The sequence below is a fragment of the Arvicola amphibius genome, chromosome 9 (assembly GCF_903992535.2).
Source record: "Arvicola amphibius chromosome 9, mArvAmp1.2, whole genome shotgun sequence".
NCBI lineage: Eukaryota > Metazoa > Chordata > Mammalia > Rodentia > Cricetidae > Arvicola > Arvicola amphibius.
This window is the reverse complement of record NC_052055.2, coordinates 66,504,235-66,526,387: the sequence shown is the minus strand read 5'-3', so window position 1 is coordinate 66,526,387 and position 22,153 is coordinate 66,504,235. Positions and strand designations below refer to the sequence as shown.

Sequence of the window (22,153 nt, the reverse complement as noted above, 5' to 3'; positions counted from 1 at the left end):
GCTGTCATGTAAATACTGATCCTTAACTTGAGTTCATAAACAAGGGTGCTATTCATACTCCTTTGAAGAATAGTTATTAGATTTTACTTTACTATCTGTTTTTACTAGGAAAAAGATCCCTTAACAAATATCACCTCTTTACTACAATTTTTCTCATCTTAAAACAAGGGTGAATAAGTACAATAATGAACTTTTCTGCCTCTTTTCCAAAACTTACTTTCTTCCCCTAAAAGCAAATAAACAAAAAGAAAACAACAAAACAAACAAAAGAAGCAGCCATGCAAGCAAATAAACAAACTCCTGAAACAAACAATACCTCTTCGAATCAAATATAATTATTAGCTTAACATTCCATGATCTAAACCAATATGCCCAAAAAGAACCTTGAACACACACATAAGCACTTACCTCCATGACCCCAGACACTCTGAAAAAAACAGTGGTTCTTCCCATAATGCTAAGGGTAAGAATGGTCATTTGAGATTAATTTCCATAGCTTAAAAAATGCTAGCACACAGCAGTCCTTTTGTGAATATCTATTATCTAAATATCCATAGCTTACATACGAATAAGGACCTACATATGAAAATATGAGATGTTATCAGGGCATTAATGCTTCTGTGCCAATAAAAATTTGGTCCTTAAATGCAGTTTTTATTTTCTGCAAATAAAACTTACGTTTCCATTGAGGCTTCATTCATTAGTGGTATGTGAAATGTTCTAAAAAGGTGATAAAAACCTCTGCGGAGTTTAAAAAAATTAACCATTTTTTTTTTGTCTTACAGGGCTGTTTTATTTTGCTTTGTTAAGAGAAGAAAAAGAAGACAGGAAAAACATTTACAGGTTTTCTCTCCAATCCATACTACACTTGACTGCTTTGCTTTCCTTTTATATTCCACTCCACTATACAGACAGGTGAAAATGTTTCCCTGGTACAGGATTTAAACTAAATTATGAGCAACAGAAATGTGTCATAAATCAACTTCACATACTGAACAAAAGATAAACAACAGAAGATTTATATTCTGACAAAAGGAACAGTCTTTAACTGTAACACAAAGCAAACCTACTGTGCTACTGCAGCAGGCTCTCCTTGCCCTTTTACATGCTAACTCAGAACAGTAATTATGGATCTTGTAAGTCGACTTCTGTTTCCAGAACTATGAGTTGTAGTAAAAAATGCCTTTTCATGGAGACAATTACCATTAATCAAAACACTGAGAGCTAATACCACTCAAATCCAACCTACCGCTGTGCCCAGCAATATATCAAACTGTCTGTTGTCAAACACACTAACACACTTAAATGGGCTGTTTTCACTATAAACAAAACTAACAAAAAAATGCTAGCTAAGTAATATTACGATTCAAACTGCTATCTCAGTCACCCTTCCTGTCACTGACTTCCTGTCCCTGTAACTCCAGTTACAGCTCTGCACTGTGACTGGGAAAAGACAGACACTGGCACTGGCAGATGAACGTCTCTGCAGAGACTGTATTACAGTGGATTTGGTCAATCTTTGGAAGCTTAAAGCAGCAGTCCACTTTACCATGTGATTAATTAACTTCTGCAGGCATTGTAAGCAAAAGTATGAACACAGAAAAGGTTATTCTCATGCTGTAAGGCTCGGAAACAACCAACTTGTTTCTACAGCAGTTATACAAGGTCTGTACATCCATTTTCTTAAGCTAGGTTTTTTCCAGTGTGTGTGTGTGTGTGTGTGTGTGTGTGTGTAAAGTCTGTGTTCCAAGGTATGCATGTGGAGGTCAAAGGCCAACCTTGCGGTTGCGAATCCCAGGAACAGAACTCTGGGGGGCAGGCTGGCTGTTAACTACCTTTCTCTACTATGTTGCTGTCCCAATTTACTTCCAAAACAAAAACAAAAACAAAAAACCTGTTTAATTCTCTAAGTTCAGTCTTAGAGAAAATGTCAAAAGAATTAGCTTTGGAAGCGTATGTATCAAACACTGACTTCTACATATTTTGATGTGCTGCTCCCTACACAAAGCATGAAGACGCCTTCCACAACTGCTCGCAGAGACTGGTGTTTGCTCACGTGCCTTCTTCTACTTCATTTTTTCTTTCACTGAACCTTAAGTATTTTTGTATTCCATCTCCCAATAGGGAGAGGTTTTACAAATCCAAAGTCTCTGACAACAATTTCTACTGAGAGGAGATATCAGAGTATTTTATAAATATAAAGGGGCTGAAAGCCAAGGAGCATAACAAACAAACAAGGCGTTTCTCAGCAGCAAAGTCTATTACTTCTGAGCTTTGGAAGCCAAGATTCACCAAATGGAATTAAATTTTTGTTTATAATGGTCTCGTTACTGCTAACTTCACTTTGCTATGCTGCCTCCCTATTACTACAAAATGGACTTATGCATTTATTATTAGATAATGCCTACCAATGGTGCCTTTATGTGTATAAAATATAATAATTAAAGTTACAAAATATATTCATAATACACAGAAAAGGACATGACATGAAGTGGTTGAGTCAAGAGTACATACATAGCAAAATATCTAGAGTCAGGTGATTTCTTCAGCACAGTAAAAGACACTACAAATTTAGTGTAAAAGAATAGAAAGATGCTACACAGCCCACTATATTTCTCCTGCTAGTGATACCCACAATTAGTGCAAATATAAGCAGGAAAAAGGTCTGAAGTCCACTCTGAGCCAATGCACTGTTATTTATTTAAGCCGTTTCTGCATTTGCAAATCTCTTCCAATGGAATTTATCATCATTCCTTCCCCCTTCTCATTCAGGCATGAACCCTATCTGCTTTACACCTTCCTTTAAATGCTTAATACAAATAACCACAGGAGAATCTCTTCTCCCCTTGAAAAACTGCAAATAAAGATGTCAGCTACTGAGTATATTTGTGGCGTCTCCAGCAGCTGCTGTTAAATACCAGCTGGTCTAGCTGATTAAAATTACCTCCGAGTTGGTATTATAAAGATGCCTGGGCAGCGTTGCTGTATTAATGGATTATTGAGTGAGCGATGAAAACCTTGGCCAGCTGATGCATTTTATTACAGATAGGCTTTATGATGTGTAATCACTGTAATTTTTACAACTGGAGGAAATATGAAAAAAGGAGTAAACAAAAATCCCCATAGAAACTGCCCTAACTAGATTATTCTTACCAGTCTGTTTCCTAGAAGGAATCAAAGTACGTATTACTGGGTGTAAACATACAGGTATGAACTTACACACACACACTTTATGCATTCATCTATGGGGAGATACAGACAAGCAGAGAATGTTCACAGACAAATACACTATGCATATAATTTATGTCAACAGATATTTGTTGTCTGCCAAACCACCCAATTGGCTACAATGTGCTCACATGACCTAAGATACTTTTCAATGATTCACCAGCTGGGCAATAGCTGGAAATCCAAATCTAGCCAACAGAACTGTGGTTGGCAGTGTGAGAGATGGGATCATTTAACTCCTCTTGCCATTTCTGTCATTTTTTTTTTTTGATGGGATCATTTAACTCTTCTTGCCATTTCTGTCATTTTTTTTGTTTGTCAATACAACTCTACCAAATTTGTCCCCCAAATCTTCTAACTGTCACCTTATATTAAAAAGAAGGTATGGCGGCTTACCCGTTCAGCTCTATTTGTGAATAAGATAGTGAGCGGCACAAAACGCAGTCACTTTCCACAGCCTTCCAAATCTATTCTTCTATTTATGCCACTCTCAGGGCTACAGGGTTTTCCCAGTTGTTTTTAAGAATGAAAAGTGACCCTCAGGAGGTTTTGGCCAATTAAAATAGCTCGAGTAGAAAATAAACCGCACTCAAGTGTGATACCGGGTGAATGAGAGACTTCTAGGAAAGGCGGCCACCTCAGGTGGCCTTAGGTGATTCATAAGTTTTCCTTAAAGTAAGAATAGAATATTTACGAGTAAATAATATTCAGTTGTTTTTGTTTCCTGTAAAACAATGAAAATCAATTTTCATCATAGCTAGATTTATATATGACATGCGACTCCAAACTTACATTTCTTTCTTTCAATAAAGGCACTGAGATTTTTACAAGATTAACTCATTTTTTGCAAGAATAACCCATCATATAATAATGATTTTATGATGCTCCTATACATTGCTGGTGTGCTGCATTTTCACCGTGAGTCTTATTCTAATAAGTAACTAACACTTCTAATTAGAGTCAAATGTGGTCAACGAACATTGTGATAAATAAGATTATGTATTGTATGTATGTATATATAGATGTATTTATATTCTTTGATTATTTGATTAGACAAGTATGAAACAGGTTCTAATATTAGCAATGACAACACCAGAAAGGGAATTCCAAAGGTATTTTGAGGAATGACAGTTGATTAAAAAATGTTATTTTAAAATGTTAAAATGACCTGTTTTAGAAGGTACATAATTACTTTCAATATTCATTTATTTCAATATTTATTCATAATTATTTAAAATTGTTACTAGGAACAATCTAGTATTATATCTTATTTTCACAGCTGACAATTAAAATTGTAAGCTGACAATTAAAAGAGAAGTTATTTTTGTTCTTTCCCACTTTCTCCCTCATAAAAAAAGACCATATGTAAAGTCTCTGAGCTCTCAAATTACACACGCAGCCCTGAGCTTTCTAGAGAGGCGCGTGCTGTTATGAGTAATGGTATTTCTCTTAGTACCCAACTGATCTTACGTACAGCGTTTGATGTCAGTAGGTACTTACATGTTTGTTTAATGAATACTAATTACAATGTCTAAATTTAACATTAAAAACACCAAATTGGAAGAAAGTCACCAAACTAAGAAAAACTGAAATAACAAATCACTTATTTTATTTAACATGAGATCTTATAAATCTAAAAACATTTAAGTGAAGAGACAAACGTCTGACTAACCAGAATGCAGAAGAAGAAGCCAGGCACCTATGAGTCAACCGCGGGTGGGACTGGTCAAGTGGCTGTGGGGACACTGGTTCTGAAGTGTTCATTTAGGCAGGGTGTATTAGACTAGTCTCCAATTGTTTTAGCATTTAATTCAAGAAACTAGATTATGGGAAGCCAAGGAACTATGGGTATAGACTTGCTGTAGGTAAATAAGTTAAGCCTTCTTCCTTCAGAGGTCTTGAAGAGGTTTTAAGGCGGGAGGAAGGAGAAGAGTTACTGTCGTATGATACGTGATCACATACAATTTAGATGACTGACTAAAATACATGGCGAGCAAACTTTGAAACATTTTCAAGTGGGGCTGCATGCACTAGACATGCACAAGACCAAGCCAGGCAAAATGATAGCATGGATGAGGGAGGGCTCATAAAGTTCTACCATTAGATGAAGAGCTATTGGCAACTGATGGCTGCCAGGAGAATGAAACTTTGCTTTAAGGACATAGCATCAGAGAGGCTACACCCATGCACATACAGGCAATACTATCATAAGTAGACTCAGTATGTTTTAATAATACAAAAAACCAAACCAAAACAACAACAACAACAACAAAACACTGAAGTGTGAGGGAAACACCTTAGAAAGAATTGGAGGTAATTCAAAAGGGATGGATTTACTTAAAATATTACATGCAACTATAAAATTTCAAATAATAAAAAATTGCAAAAGAAAGAAACATGACTTAGAATTTTTTTTAAAAAAAAAACCTACTGGTGTGATCTTAATGTCTTAGAAGAGTCAACCCACCCTGTCCCGCAAGGCAAAGAACAACAACAAAACAAAAAAAACCCAAACCAAAAAAAAAAAAAAAATTTCTCTGGATACTTTAACGTGCAGGGATATTTTGAAGCACTGAGTTAGAGGTCCCATAATTAGTTTTATACATATTAAGTATAGTAGCTACAAATAAGAAACCAAGAGTAGAAATTTCTGACTGATGAGAGACCTATCAAGCATATACAATGTGCTCAGAAACCTAGGTGACACAGGCTTAATTAATTACCAAGTACACTTAAAGATGGAGCATGCCATCATATACAGATTACCACATGGCAAAAGAAAACGCAGTCATGGGCAGACTCAATTTGCCACTGGATGACCAGGTTACGAAAAAAGTAGAAGATTACACAGAGATAGATACATGGATTAAAGAAGCCAGAGAAGAAAAATCAAGCTAAATATGAGAAATTAATTTATTTCTGGGATTTTTTTTCTTCATCAATTTCCTATCAAATTCTAAAATCTATCCCCCAATTCTTAAAAAACTATGCTTTCTCTTTGAGGGTAAAATTTACTTCCCTTCTAATCTAAATACATTCTGCTAAGCTTATGTGCTCAAAGGGACCAAACTAGTACCTATGAATGTGGTGACAGTTGTGTGGCTTGGGCACTAGGTGGGGCCACTTGACAGCTGGACCAGAATTTATACCCAGGGTATAAACTAGCTTTTTGTAGCCTATTCCCTATAGAGGAATGCCTTCCTCAGCCTAGATACAGGAGAGGATCTTGTCCTACCCCAAGTGATGTGACAGACTTCCTGGACTCACAATAAGAGACCTCACCGTCTCTGAAGAGTGGATTGGGGGGAGAGGTGGTGGCTCAGGGGGAAGGCAGAGGGAGCCAGAAGAGGGGTAGAAGAGGTAACTGGGATTGATATGTAAAATGAGAAGAGACTGTTTTTAAAAATAATTTTAAAAAGTCCATTCTATCTTCAATACCAACTGGTCAGTGCTGAAATCTTAATAGATAAAATGGCACAAAAATGGACTCAGCAAATTGTACTCATGTGTGCGTGTGTGTGCGTGTGCGTGTGCACACACATGTGCATAAAACAGTAACAATTAAAGAGGATAAATTTGAAAGGGAGTGAGTGGGGCATCAAGGAAAGTAGAGAAGGGGAAAAATAATGTAATTACATTTTAAATAAAACTTTCAAATAAAAAATTAAAATGACAATGTTTCTCATCATATATGCAACTTTATCCTGTTTTAGAACTGTTGAGAACATATTCAGGTAAACTAAGGGCAGTCATATTATTGTATCTTTTGTAAATGAATTTACAGAACAATACTGAAACTGGTAATGTACATGTTGTGCTATACAAAGTGTTCTAATTAGTAAAATGCATAATTAAAATTATATGCCTATCAAAATAAAGTCTTCCATACTCCTCTTAGTTTCCATAAAAGAGAGTAATATGAAGGAGTCACAGATGTCAGAAGGTTATGGAAGGCAGAAAGCCCAAATTCAAAAGTTTCAGATCTTAAAAGTGCATTTTTACTCAGAAAGATGTGAATGGTACTTTTTATAATAGACTTCTGCACAGCATGGCTAACCTGGTCTTAGACCTACTAACAATATACACTCAGACTGCAGGCAAAGTATATTTTTCATTGAAGGTTGGTACTTGCCTTGGACAAGAAGCCCAATGCTATGGACTATTATTTTAGATATGCATATGCTGTTGTATAGCGTATGCAGAGTATCTTAGCCTTTTTATTCCTCACTTTTGTAATGGCTCTGAGCCTTAGAGCTCTCTAGTAGGACCCTATCAAACAGGGTTCTCAGAAGAAGCTCATTTAGTGAAGCTGAATGGGTGGGGCTCATGGTCTATGACCATGCATGGTGGTTTCTGGTATCTTGGTTTACCACCACAATCAATCTTATTCAGGCTTGAGTGTTAATGTAAGCTCAAGCCAGGTTGAGTTCCTTGGTAGCCGTTTGATGTAAATAAGCCTTCTTTTTCTTTTCTTTTTTTTTTATAACCGGAAATACAATGTGTTATGAAGATAAACAAAGGAAATATTAATTCTGCATCATTACTTCAAACATTTATTATTCTTCATTGCAAATTTTGGTGTTAGAAAAAGCTTTACGAAAGGCTTATGAAAGAAATAATTGTAGGGTAAGAATCAGTGGTTTATGAAAACAAGATAAAATTGGATTGTCACTATCTAATTCCCTCATATATATCTTATGTTTGATGTGGGCTCTAAAGTTGACTGAAAAAAAAACACATTTTAATGAATAACTGAGCATATGAAATGATTTACTTCAATAATGAAGGGACACAATTTTTAAGGTAATAATTACAGTGACTTCTGAAGAGTAAGAATTACATTTTTAACCATATTCTCATATGTTAAGTACAGGCATAAAGATACTGAATACTCATAAATTATAACACTATGATATGGGAAGAAGCTGTGTATTACAAGTATTGCAATATTATAAAATTAAGCAGACTTACCAATAATCAAAATCTCACCTTAACAAATTTAACTAAACAGTACAAGATCTGCTAAGCCTGAGAAACAAGACAGATATGAAATAAGGCTCTGAACAGTAGAAAATTCATCTCAGAAGTACTGGAAATTCCAAGTCCATAATTTAAGAGTGCTGAAGCCCAAGAATGTTATGAGAGCTCCCCTCAAAAGTGATGTTAAATGTATTCAATTATGTCAAAGTGCCAACTACAATCAAAAGTTTAGATTATAACAAAAGATTACTAAGGCACAGAAAAACATTTCAGAGCCAGGCGGTAGTGGCTCAGCCTTTAATCCCAGCACTTGGGAGGCAGAGGCAGCAGGATCTCTGTGAGTTCAAGGCTAGCCTGGTGTACAAGACCTAGTTCCAGGACAGGTGCACCAAAACTACAGAGAAACGAAAAAAAAAAAAAAAAAAAAAAAAAGAAAAAGAAAACAACAATGATAAACAAAAAACAAGAAAAAAGAGAGAAAAACAGTTCAGGTAAACTTCAATTTTTTTTTCAGTTTAAGTGAATATTGTGATAGAAGTAAAAAACCAGAGTGGTAAGTGATTGTATGAATCAGCAGTGATCACAAATCTGTTGGACTCAGAACAAACTATGGCATCAGAGACAAAACTCAAACACATTTCATGATTTTCTGTAATCAGAATCAAGTTATAAAATAATATATTATTCATAAAACATAGATAAAAATATACCACAAAATCAACATAAAAATAACCGTGGAAGGCAGCAATAATGAAGTCAATGTTTTACTATGGATTAGTATGCAATGAGAGCTATCACAAAATTTGTATTTTTGGTTGGTATGCAATGAGAACTATCACAATTTTTTTTGCTAAAAAAATCCTATTTATCAACCAGTAATTGCGAAACAAAAGACTTCCTATGCTAATTATTTGAATGATTTCATTTTGAGTAGGAGAGGAATAATCATTCTTAAAGTTAATAGAAAATATGGTGTAAATGACTTTTAGGATTTATTATTTTGTATTATTACAATAATAGCATTAACATGCAAGATATTATGCAATACTCAGGGGTCTATGGGCATTGAGTCATGAATTTCAAGATAAATATCACCAATTAATCCGAAATTAGGATAAAAACAATTGGAATGATGTCAGCCAATGTTGATACAATTGTTCTTATAGTAACCATTAATTTTATATAAGTTTATTATATTAAACAAGTTTATTACCTTAGTAATAAATTTAATGGATATGTAGAGAACCTAAATAGATGGCATATTTTCTATATCATATGACTTCAAATAATATACTTCTATAAAAACTGCTTTTAGAAATGTAGCAAAATTTATTCAAAATTAGAAGAATTATTACCATACTACAAGGCAGGCTAAATTTTTTTTGATGAATCATAAAGAGCTTAAATTAAATATTAATTTAATTAGAAGGCAGTATTAAAAACAGGATATACTTAGATTTTTCTAACAAATTTCCTCCAACATAAACAGTTTTATGATATAATCTTCATACTATACAGGTTGTTAGTACTGCTAACATTCTTCTATTGACAAATTTACTATTGAAACTTAGGTCAAATCATTTTCTAATTTTGTTCAAATATTTTACCTCACCAAAAATCCCACTATTTTGTCTCAAAATAAAAAATTCTGTAAGAGCTGTCATGCAAATTTACATAATAGCAAGGAAATAAAGAATTCTGATCTTATGCTTAGAGAAACATTTTTTGGCCTTGAGAGGGAGGGAGGGGAGGTATGGGTGGAGGGGAGGGGAGGGAAGGGGGAGAAGGAGGGGAGAGAAAGGGGAGAAGGAGGGGAGGGAGGGGGGAGGAGGAGGGAAGGAGATGGAAATTTTTAAATATAAAAAAAAATAAACCATGAGAAAAAAAAAAAAGAAATTTGATGGTTGTATTTTTGTCCACTTAGTTACTTAAGAAAACATTAGAATATATTTTCAAATGTTAATTGAATATAAAATTAACTTTCTTCCAGCAGCAACAAATGGTAGCATAAGCAAGTTCTTATATAAATACTGTGTGTATAATATAAAACAAAAGTAGTTCAATATATTTCCATTAGACACAAATCTGTAATTTTTAAGAACAAAAAAATTATTGTGCCAAGTTGATATAATTTTAAAAGTCTACTCTCAATTTTAATGCTATCTCTTAAAAAGGCACTGTCATAAAATGACTTCTAGATTTTCTCCAAACTAGAAACCTATGTATTTATTGATGAATACAGAATACTAAAGGCATAGTTGAAAGGGTTCCTAAATCACAGATATATTCTAATGAACAGTGGTAAGGACAGATATGATAATATGTGTACTTTCATATGGTTACTGAATGTTTACTGCACACTGGCTAAGCTCTGTGCTCTCTGTACATCAAGACTTAATTCTCATTACACCCTAAGAAACAAATGCCTTTATTTTTAAACTTCATTTCATAGGTAACAAAATTAGGTTCAAAGCAGTTAAACAGGTATGATTTGATCTCAAAGCCTATGTTTCCTATGGAATGCATACACACACACACACACACACACACACACACACACACACACACACAAATACACTTCCCGAAGTTTCTAATATTTAGTAATAAGAAATACACAAATGGATATAGCAGCGTAGGACAAAATTCAGAAACATGAGGTTTTTCAACTTACGTGGCTGTTCATAAGTCTCACAAACATTATGACAAACAAATATATGAGAAAAATCTTTGTACTGGACTATTTAAAACAGGAAAACTGATAAAACAAACATAATTATCTTTTTCAAAGAAAAATAATTCAGATGATATTTGGATTAAAATGAGAAACATGAAGTGAATGTGGTCACCGAAAGTAGCACCTATAAGGTGGAAAGGAAAAAGAGATAGAGTCACACCAAGAAAGTACTCACAAGACTGTCCAATGAACTCTTGGAATTTTTAAGATAAATAGAAAACTGAAAGAAAATAAAAGTCTCATTTCTATACCCCTCCCCTCAAGGCACAGTCAGGGATCTGTGAAGAAGAGAAGGAAGCTTTTAAGGACCAGGTAATAAGGACGCAACAGTGCTGGCTCATCCACGAATACATAGGGACTGCAGCAGTATGCCCAAGACTTTTACAAGTTCAAATCAGACAAAAATCCAAGCACAAAGAAGTGGGCACAAAGTTCAGCCACCTAACCAATAAGCTATTTGAAATTAACACCTACTAGAAAAGGGAAATTGAGTTTTCTTCAACACTGTGCCACTGGGTATATCAACCACCTCTCGGGCCTTGCAAGCCTCATGCTCAGTAATAGTTGTCCAACACTAAATACACTCCGTGTGTGTGTGTGTGTGTGTGTGTGTGTGTGTTTGTGTGTGTGTGTGTGTGTGTGTGTGTTTGTGTGTGTGTGTGTGTGTGTGTGTGTTTTATTTTACTATGTGTGTTTAACAGAAAGAAGAAATATAAAGTGGAACGGGTGGAATCTAGGAGGAGTTGGGCTAGGTGGGGTAAGAATATAGTAAACAAAATATATTGCATAAATTTTGTTTAAAGATGCAGGGATGCTTCAACATACAAAAATATGTCAATGTAATCCATCATATAAACATCTTTTAAAAATAAAAAACACACGATCATCTCATTAGATACAACATCCCTTAATAATAAAGGTCTTGTAGAGAGCAGGGATACAAGGAACATACCTAAACATAATAAAGGCAATATACAGCAAGTCAACAGCCAGCATCAAACTAAATGGAGAGAAACTCACAATGATTTCACTGAAATCAGGAACAAGACAAGGTTGTCCACTCTCTCCTTATCTATTCAGTATTGTTCTTGAGGTCCTAGCTAGAGCAATAAGACACCAAAAGGAGATCAAGGGGAAACAAGTCAGAAAAAAAGAAGTCAACCTCTCACTATTTGCAGATGATATGATAGTTTACATAAGTGACCCCCAAAATTCTAACAAGGAAATTCTATAACTCATAAACACTTTCAGTAATGTAGCAGGATATAAGATTAATTAAAAAAACAGTAGACCTCATTTACATATATGATAAATGGGCTAAGAAAGAAATAAGAGAAACATCTCCCTTCAAATAGCTACAAATAGCATAAAATATCTCAGAGTAACTCTAACCAAAGAAGTGGAAGACCTGTATGACAAGAACTTTAAATCTCTGAAGAAAGAAATTAAAGAAGACTCCAGAAAAATGGAAAGATCTCCCATGCTCTTGGGTAGGTAGAATTAACATAGTGAAAATGGAAATCTTACCAAAAGCAATCAACAGATTCAATGCAATGCTCATCAAAATCCCAGCAAAATTCTTCACAGACCTCAAAAGAACAGTACTCAACTTAATATGGAAAAGCAAAAAACCTAGAATAGCCAAAACAATCCTATACAATAAAAGAACTTCTGGAGGTATCACAATCCCTGACTTCAAACTCTACTACAGAGCTACAGTAATGAAAACAGCCTGGTATTGGCATAAGAACAGACAGCGGGACCAATGGAACCGAACAGAAGACCCAGATATCAATCCACACACCTTCAAACACCTGATTTTTGAGAAAGAAGCAAAAAATATCAAATGGAACAAAAAAAGCATATTTAACAAATGGTGCTGGCATAACTAGATATCAACACGTAGAAGAAAGAAAATAGGCCCATATCTATCACCATGTACAAAACTCAAGTCCAAGTGAATCAAAGACCTCAACATAAAGTCAACCACACTGAACCTCACATAGGAGAAAGTGGGAAGTACACTTGAACACATTGGTACAGGAGACCACTTCCTAAATATAACCCCAGTACCACAGACACTGAGAGAAACAATTAGTAAATGGGACCTCCTGAAACTGAAAAGCTTCTGTAAAGCAAATGACATGAAAAACAAGACAAAATGACAGCCTACAGAATGGGAAAAGATTTTTACCAACCCCACCTCAGGGTCTGATCTCCAAAATACACTACGAACTGAAGAAATTGGTCATCAAAAGAATAAATAATCCAGTAAAAAATTGGGGTACAGACATCAACAGAGAACTCTAAACAAAGGAATCTAAAATGGCTGAAAGACACTTAAGGAAATGCTCAACATCCCTAGTCATCAGAGATTTTCAAATCAAAACAACTCTAAGATTCCTTCTTTCACCTGTAAGAATAGCCAAGACCCAAAACACTGATGACAACTTATGCTGGACAGAATGTGGGGTAAAAGAAACACACCTGTATTGCTGGTGGTAGTGCAAACTGGTACAGCGCCTTCGGAGATCAGTACGGCAATTCTACAGAAAATTAGGAAACAACCTTCCTCAAGAACCAGCAATACCACTTTTGGGTATATATCCAAAGGATGCTCAATCGTACCACAAGGACATGTGCTCAACTATGTTCATAGCAGCATTGTTTGTCATAGCCATAGCCTGGAAACAACCTAAATGCCCCTTGACTAAAGAATGGAAAAGGAAAATGTGGTACATTTACACAATGGAGTACTAAATAGGAGAAAAAAATAATGACATCTTGAGATTTGCAGGTAAATGTATGGATCCAGAAAACATCATATTGAGTGAGGTAACTCAGACCCAGAAAGACAAATATCATATGTACTCACTCATAAATGGTTTTTAAACATAAAGCAAAGAAAACCAGCCTACAAATCACAATCCCAGAGAACCTAGACAACAATCAGGACCCTAAGAGAGATATACATGGATCTAATCTACATGGGAAGTAGAAAAAGACAAGATTTCCTGAGTAAATTGGGAGCATGGGGACCATGGGAAAGGGTAGAAAGGAAAGAAGAAGAAGGGAGGGGGGCAGAGAAAACTGTATAGCTCAATAAAAATCAATAAAAAGTTAAACATTTAAAAAATGAAAATTAAAAACGTTTCAAAAATACACAAGTGTTTGGTATAAAAATATTCTAGATATAAATTAGTATACTAAAATCCATCCTACCTGGATTCCAAGTAAATCACCAGCTCAGAAAAACTGGCAAAAAGTTATAAGCATTTTAAAGAAATGACAAAAATATTCAATAGTAAATCTTTTCTATTATCTTAAAGACTCTTTTTTTTCTGCTAGCAATAATTGAAATTAGTAAAATGGACATGAGTTTTCAATTTATTCACAAAAAGGAGTTTGAATAAACAAAACCATTTTTTTATACTCAAGTTTCCTTGAGGCATGTATTTAGATATACCAATTCTTTGCATCACGGAAAGAAAAACAGAACTTAACTCCTGACCTTTTAAATTAAAGCTCAGTATTTACAGTGACACACATTTCACTTTTAAATGACAATTCCTTAATATCAGCCTGTGCTGCCCAATGACCATAACACAAAAGTCTGTTATTTCCAATAGAAATGATGAAGGTGTTTCGCTGATACCACAGCTAAAGCACCGAAATGAGAACCAGTACCATAAACACAAGAAAGCAGACTTCTCCTTCAGCAGAACTTGGAGCGTCCAAAGAAAAAGAGGAAAAGACTCAATCTCACAAGAAAACATAAATAAAACACTCACTGGGCCTTTTATGTAAGTTTAAATCTTTTCTATAAGTCCCTGGTCTATGGAGATCTCAATGACGTTCTTATCTTTAAACATCGAAGCTAATTGAGAGTTAGGCTTAAAAATTTTTCTTCCAAGCAATTGCTTAGCAGTAGATGAAAATGAAAAGAACATTTTAAAAAATGTGATGAACAAATAATTTTGTTATCTACAGATTTACATAGCTAACAGACACTAACCAAAGCAGTAGTTTTCTAATTTATCTATATACCAAATTTAATCGTGGGGAACACACACACACACACTCATCCCACCCCTAAGGTATTACTGAGTCCCTATTCTTCTGTTAGCATGTTAGAGAATTATGTGAGTACAGATAATTACTACAGCATTTTCACTGAGAAAAATTCTTTTCACCCAGAACGAAATTCAAGGCATTCAAAGAACACAGTCCAGATGACTCGGAGTCTCGGGTCTGGATTCATGTGTGTTTACCTGTGCAATCCCATGCTTCCTTAGACTGCTTAGCTAAATAACATACTCTAGCATGTTCAAAGATGAGACACCGTATGTGAAAATAATGAGATGACCCGGCACATGAATGACATGGAACTAGAACAGGCCCTACTTTCAGGGATCTGAACTATTCAGAAACTATCAGAAAATCATAATTAGAAATAGCTAAAGTAGAAATTTAAAACTTACAACCCATATATTTGTGGTGCAATTTCTAGTCTGTTCAAGTGCATATAGAGCTCAATATCATGCTTCTTCAGTAGATGATCCTGGATCTGGTTGACTTTAGTAACAATGGCAACTGTTGGTCCTAAATCCTGTGGTCTAGCAAAGGGTATGGGTGTCATCAGAGTATCTTTTCCCTGAAAAATAGAAGACGTATTATTTCAATTTGAAATTAAGAAACATGGCAATTGGTTTTAAATTTATCCATTAAAGGAGTTTAAAGATGCAACACTGCTCTATCATAACCATGGCATAGCAAACATTTATGGGGCAGGTGGCAGCTGTGCTTATCCAGCCTCACCCAGAGAGTCTTTTCTAAGTGTCTTTCACTTGCATAGTTCCTCTTGTGGCATTAAATTTCCCAGGAGAATTGGGCTAGAAGCAGTGAAGCCTGTCAAGCGGCCCCTGGCTAGTTGATCTGGTTAGGCTTGGATGGAAGTATATTTCTTGTAGCAATTAAAACTGAAACACTAAATAAAAACTATTTTTTTTTTTTTTTTAGGGAAAGGGAAAGAAAAAAATCATTGTAGAAAAGAAAATGTTCTTCTCTGTCCTTTTGTCAATGTAAGTAGCTGAGAAAAGATGAACAACTGTAACAATGAAGTGCTTAAAATACAATCTGTGTGAGGCCCTCCCTTAGCATCCTTTGCCACCACTTCACATTTCTATGGCATCCACAAGCCTGACCCACTTGACCTTCAGTCCCTCATTTCTATGTGTCTGACGCTGGCATTTGTAGCATCCCTTATTAGTGATTCTTGATTTACTACTGAGTTTAAATCTAATGCTCAAATAATACTATTTATGCTTCTCCCAAGATTGCTTTCCCATACAGAAAAGTCTCAATTTTATCCCTCTGCTCAAATGCTATTCCTCATTTAAATCTTATGTTCAATGAAAATAAGTAAAATAAAGTAAGAATAAAGGACATGTACATTAAAACTGTGATTTTAAAATAATATACTAGCAAAAGAAGGCAATCTGTCTGACACAGATCTTTATCAATGTGCTTCAATAGCAATGCATTAAAAAAGACCTCAGTAAGAGATCAATAAAAGGTTTATAATAGCCAGGTGTATGGTACGCTCCTTTACTCCCAATACGCAGGCAGATCACTGTGAGTTACTAATTAGCCAGAGTTATATACTGAATTCCTCTCTATCTGAAAAAGACAAAACAGACTTAAAGTTTATAATAATTTTATAATTAGGTGGCAATATTGCACGACTAATATGCATATATAAAGGAAAGGTTCCACTTATTTATATGAATCTTCATGTTGTATTTATTTATATACCAATATTATTAGAATATGTAATAGATAGCTAGAATTACTGCCCTAAGTATTTTATAATTTATTACAAAAATGTTTAGCTATATTACAGTGAAATAACTAACTATTCTAGTGTATGTTTTTATTTACTGTTACAAAAATGTACTGAAGAGATCTGTACTATTAAGAGTTACCTTTTGACCATCATGCTCAAAAGTAGAAAACCAAGGTTCAGCAGTTTCCATAAGCTGTGAGAACATTGCACTAAAAATTAGAAAAAAATATATATATTTAATCTTTACTAAAGTTCTGATGGTATTTTTTTAAAAAGGAAAGAAAACGCAATAGCTGTAATACTTACTAGGCATCGTGCTCCAGAAACTCAGGGTTCAATAGAGTTTTCATTTCCTCACTTATAAAAGAAAACAATTCAAGCCATCAACGTGAGCAAATTTTAATAACTCTAGTAGATACAGCATCTGCTTTAGTCTGCATTCATAAGTCAATTTACATACAGTGTACAACTAAAAAGTTAGTCTTTCAAAGGTCAACTCCAGTAACAAATAAAATTCTGATTTTTATAAAGATTAAAAGGAAGTTATTTGATTATGTGTGTCCCAATAAAGTAGCCATCTAATTATTGCAGATGATGTATGGAAAGAGTGGCACTATATTCCTCCCAGACATTCCAGACAACATATGGAAAGAGTGGCACTATATTCCTTGACTAAGTTTGATCTTGAATAATTTTTTACTCTATATCACTTTTCTTTCAAAACAAACAAAAAACTATAGTGACTGATTGAACATGCAATACCAAAAATGCTTTATTGCTTTCCTTTTTATTTCATCTTAACATCAATTAGTCACCAACAACACCTTTAGCAAATCTACTCAATGCTGTTCTGTTTTATAATGAACTAAAGCAGCAAAGTCTTCTCATTCTAAAGTTACTTCCAATCACCTATATGCTCTTACAAACATATCACATGCAACAGTTGCAGAAGTAAAACTGGCATGAAAACACGATCTCAAGACTATTTTCAGCCATAGATTGTAGAGTAATTCAAGGCAGTTAAAAGCTAAGTTACTTGTGTCAAGATTTGATGAAATCAATAAAATTACAAAACTGGACATTATGCAACCACTAATTCATATACTGTAGAAAAGAGTTATTATATTTTGAGCCTGTTTCCAGCAAAACAGTTAGTTTACATCTAACTAGGAAGGAGCATATAAACACGTGTCAAGTTATTACCAGGTATATTTTTGCCGGCATACAATTCATTTAGCTAGGAAGACTTCCGACAACGCGCGGCAATCCTATAGCTCACCCATCATAAAATGCTTCTTGTTGGCCTCATTGGTGTTCTAAGATGGAGAGCTAAATTTTAACAGTTACCAAAGCTAAGGCCAATTACAAAAGTCATTTATAAGAAAGAATAACTGAGTATTTTTCAAAAACCTGAAAAGCCATTCTATTTCACAGACCAGTGTCCTTAGTAACACACCCCTTTATGAACTAAGCTGAGTCAAGAGCGGTAGGAAAAAGTACCACACAAAGTTTCATTCAATTAATAGTAAAAACTGAGAGCACAGCAAATCTGAATATTATCCATGATTATCATTGTAAAAATTATATCAAACATTTCCTTTTTGGTCCTTTACATTTTTATTTTCATTTGACAAGTCCTACTATTTCAAACACACTTACAATTCAAATTTGCCATGTATCTAAACGAGCATTAGAATTTGGCACAGATCAACCTCATGAAATACAATCAATTGTTTACAGAATACAAAACTAAAGCAACTTCAGTTTGAAAATATTTTCAGGGAACAACTTGCCTGGGCTGTGCAGACTCACTGGCGTGCAGAAAAGCTTGGTGGTCACAGTGAAGAACAAAGATGATAGGTGCTAGCAGCTCATGCATACCCTGAAACACAGGGCCAGAAGAAATGAATCGGAAGATAATAACAGATATTACTAATATAATAGACAGTATCAGCTAAGTCAAATGCTTCTATTCTTTTGCTCCAGGCTTGATCTTGGTTCTGAACTCAAGGTTTTATGTGTGTCAAGCAACATTTGCAATGTGTAAGTACTTATTCAAACAATCACCACCACAATGATGTCCATTGTTACATAAAAAAGCATAAAAGTCGAATGCTACGAAATGAGTTCTATCTACTTTTAGAATTTGATTGTAATTCTAGCAGATAATGTATTCTTTAAAATACAGGGAGCAGTTATCTCTTAAATGACACGACAAACAATAAATTGGCATGGCAGACAACCTTGCACCTGTCAGTTGCTTCAAGATCTGTACTCATAAATATGAATTTCACTTATGCAAATTATAATCATGAGCTACAGTGTAAAGATCTGCACTGAGGGCAATGAAGAACTGTAGACCTAAGAAATTACACCCAATGTTTTCATTATATAATGGCTCCAAATTAGGATGCCTGTAGATTTAGGAAGAGCTGAAGTCAGCTGGCTACGAATGTTAGATAATAAGAGAAACAATCTTTATCAAGAATGACAGAAAATGAAGTTTTCAATATAATTTTAAACATGTTTAATCAGAAACCTCACATTTTTCCATGTACTTTAACAACAAACTTAAAATATTTTCTCTTATACTGGCATTCAACAATGGATCACACAAATGGGCACAAACCAAGAAAAATGTTAGTTGTTACTTTCGCTTTAAAAGTTAGTCTTGTCCATCACTTACCCATTTGGAGGGAAAATAAGATGTTTGTTATATTAGGTATTAGCCTTATTAATACAGATTTTGATCTTTTAATCATAAAATGCCACACTTTAGCATACAAAACAGATTATATTCTTTCTAGCCACAAAAGTAAGCAAATGCTCACTTCCCTTTTGCTTGACAGATAAGGGTGCTCTTTTACTTTATAAATGGTGAGAAAACATAAACTTTACAGGAAGAAAAAAAAACATGAGAGTAGAGAGAACATTTTGCTGGTAGAAAAGGTAGAAGCTTCCTGTGCTGTGAGGACAGACCCTTCTTGTCTCATAAAATCCATCATTATCCCACAGTTCCCATCAGAGTGTAAGACTTCACTTTAGCAGACTGCACTCATCACTTGTCAATAGTGTTGAATACAAATGATTTAATAACATAGTTCAAGTCACTGACTCTTTACTGGTGATGTGAAAAAAGCTATCATATATACCCAAAATATTTTATCTAACTCTTAGCATGGGAAACACTGAAAAATCAGGTGAACTGTGGTTTAAAAAAGATGGGATGAATGGAAATGATTTAAATACAACTTACACTCATTTATAAAGTTGTTAAAAATTTTTATTACAAAGCGTCACCATCTACTTAACAATGTAATGTAGGCAATTTCAGAGAGGCAAGGAACAGTGACAATGAAGTGAGGCAAACAGACTGGCCTGGCGCCAAATAAACACTAAAATTAAACACTATCACAGATACCTGCACGGTATCAGTTCTGCCAATTTCTAATAGTTTGTTCAAAGCAAATCTTTAAAGTAGAGTAGAACTTCTGGGTAATGATACCTGTTAAAGCCTTGATACACATCATCCAGAGAGAATACCCTACTGCAGAATATAGAAATAAACATTTCCCATCTTCATATTTGTAATTTTTAAAAATATCAACTCTCACAATCCTAGGAAGACTGAACTCAGAATCTCTGCTGGTCATTTTTAATGAGTAAGCTATTGTGTCTTAGTAAAGAGCGTGTGTTGTCCTCTCATGTATAAACATGTATGGTGTATTTATTTTCCTGTGTGTTGGTTACATATATGTTAACTGTTTAATCATGCACGTATGTTCATATGTGGAGGCTTAAGGTTCACATCAGTTATCTAACATAACTGGTCTTCCATCTTATTCACTGAGGTAAGATCTCTCAATTAAATACAGGGCTTGAAGCTATAGCTAGTCGTGTTAGCCAGGTTATAATGGAGATTCCGAATAACTCTGTACTCCAAGGCTAGAAATGCAGACGGACCACATCCACTTGTCACTGACATGGTTCTAGAGATCGGAATTTAGGATTTCTTGAGCAGCAAACACTGCAAAAACTGAGCCATCCTCATAGTGCCTGACCTCCTGAAGTGTGTAACACTTTTTTACCAAAGACATTAAGCCTATTGAATTTTTTATTAAAATATTTACCACGTTTAGCATTTTTCTTTCAATTTTGATAAAGCACACCACGCTGAAATTAATTTCCTTATAATAAACCATCTTTCGAGTATTTTTTTTCATGCCCAACAAGAGCTATCTGAGGTAAAGATTAAGTGAGATGAGGGCTTCCTTTAATTCAGTCAGTTCTTTACTCATTTGAAAGTAGGGTCATTTTTAATCCAGAAAGAGTAATATAATTTATTTCTAAATAATTAAACTATTTTATTTAATAAATACTCCATTTTCTATTATATCATAAGGTGAATAACTAACTTTTCCCAAGAGTTCTGAAATGTCATCTTTATTATAAATTGAATGTTTACCCCATATTTTTCACTGTAATGCTACTTGACATAAACCTAGACATCTGGAAAAAAGAACCCTTAAGTGTGAAAACGCCTCCAAAAGATTGGCCTATAAGAAATCCATATGACATCTTCTTGATTAATGTTAATGTAGAAGGGCCCCAATCAATGTTGGGTGGTGTCATACCTGATCTGGTAGTCCTGCATGTAAAGAGGGATGAGTAAGCCATGAGGAGAAAGCCAGTAGGCAGCACTAACCCAAGGTCTATGCATTAGTTCCTTCTCCAGGTTCTCGAATAAGGAACTTCCTTGAATAAGGAACCACAAGCTAGAAGATGAATAAAGCTTTCGACCCAAGTTGCTCTTAGCCATGTGTTTTATCATAGCAATAGAAACACAACAAAGGTAATTAGAGTTCCATTAGATTAATATTATTAAACAAGACTTGAATATTATAGACTTGGCCTACACAAGCTTTATTCTATATAAGAATAGTGCTAACCATGGAAGGGAATGATTTTTACAATAAAAACTTGACAGTCCTGAATGATGACACTGAGCAAGACAAGAGAAGATGGAAAGACTTCCATGCCCAAGGGCTGGCAGAACTAGTACTGTGGAAATGACTGTCCTGTCACACACACACACACACACACACACACACACACACACACACACACACACACAATCAGGTTCAGTATAATCCTAATCAAAATGCTCATGACATTCTTCACATAGACAGAAAAAAAATCCTGAAATCCATATGGAAGTACAAAACACCTTGATAGCCAAAACAATACTGAGGAAACAATAAACACACATGCATGTATGTATACACGTGTCCTAGCACCAACACCAACAGGAAAAAAGACAAAACAATGCTGAAGGATTCACCACACCCAATTTCAAGATGTAGTAA

At 34.7% G+C, this 22,153-nt stretch overlaps 1 protein-coding gene across 4 annotated transcripts in view; it reads right to left on the bottom strand.

Moving 5' to 3' along the window:
• Tbc1d5 (TBC1 domain family member 5) overlaps positions 1 to 22,153 on the bottom strand; it is a 466,882-nt gene that overhangs the window by 163,397 nt on the left and 281,332 nt on the right. For all 4 annotated transcript variants that reach the window (XM_038341979.1, XM_038341980.1, XM_038341981.1 and 1 more), the window contains 4 exons: positions 18,581 to 18,669; positions 17,094 to 17,144; positions 16,927 to 16,996; positions 15,424 to 15,596 (listed from right to left, as the gene is read on the bottom strand). In XM_038341979.1, the coding sequence (XP_038197907.1) occupies positions 15,424 to 15,596; positions 16,927 to 16,996; positions 17,094 to 17,144; positions 18,581 to 18,669 (383 nt within the window). The remainder of the gene's footprint in view (positions 1 to 15,423; positions 15,597 to 16,926; positions 16,997 to 17,093; positions 17,145 to 18,580; positions 18,670 to 22,153) is intronic.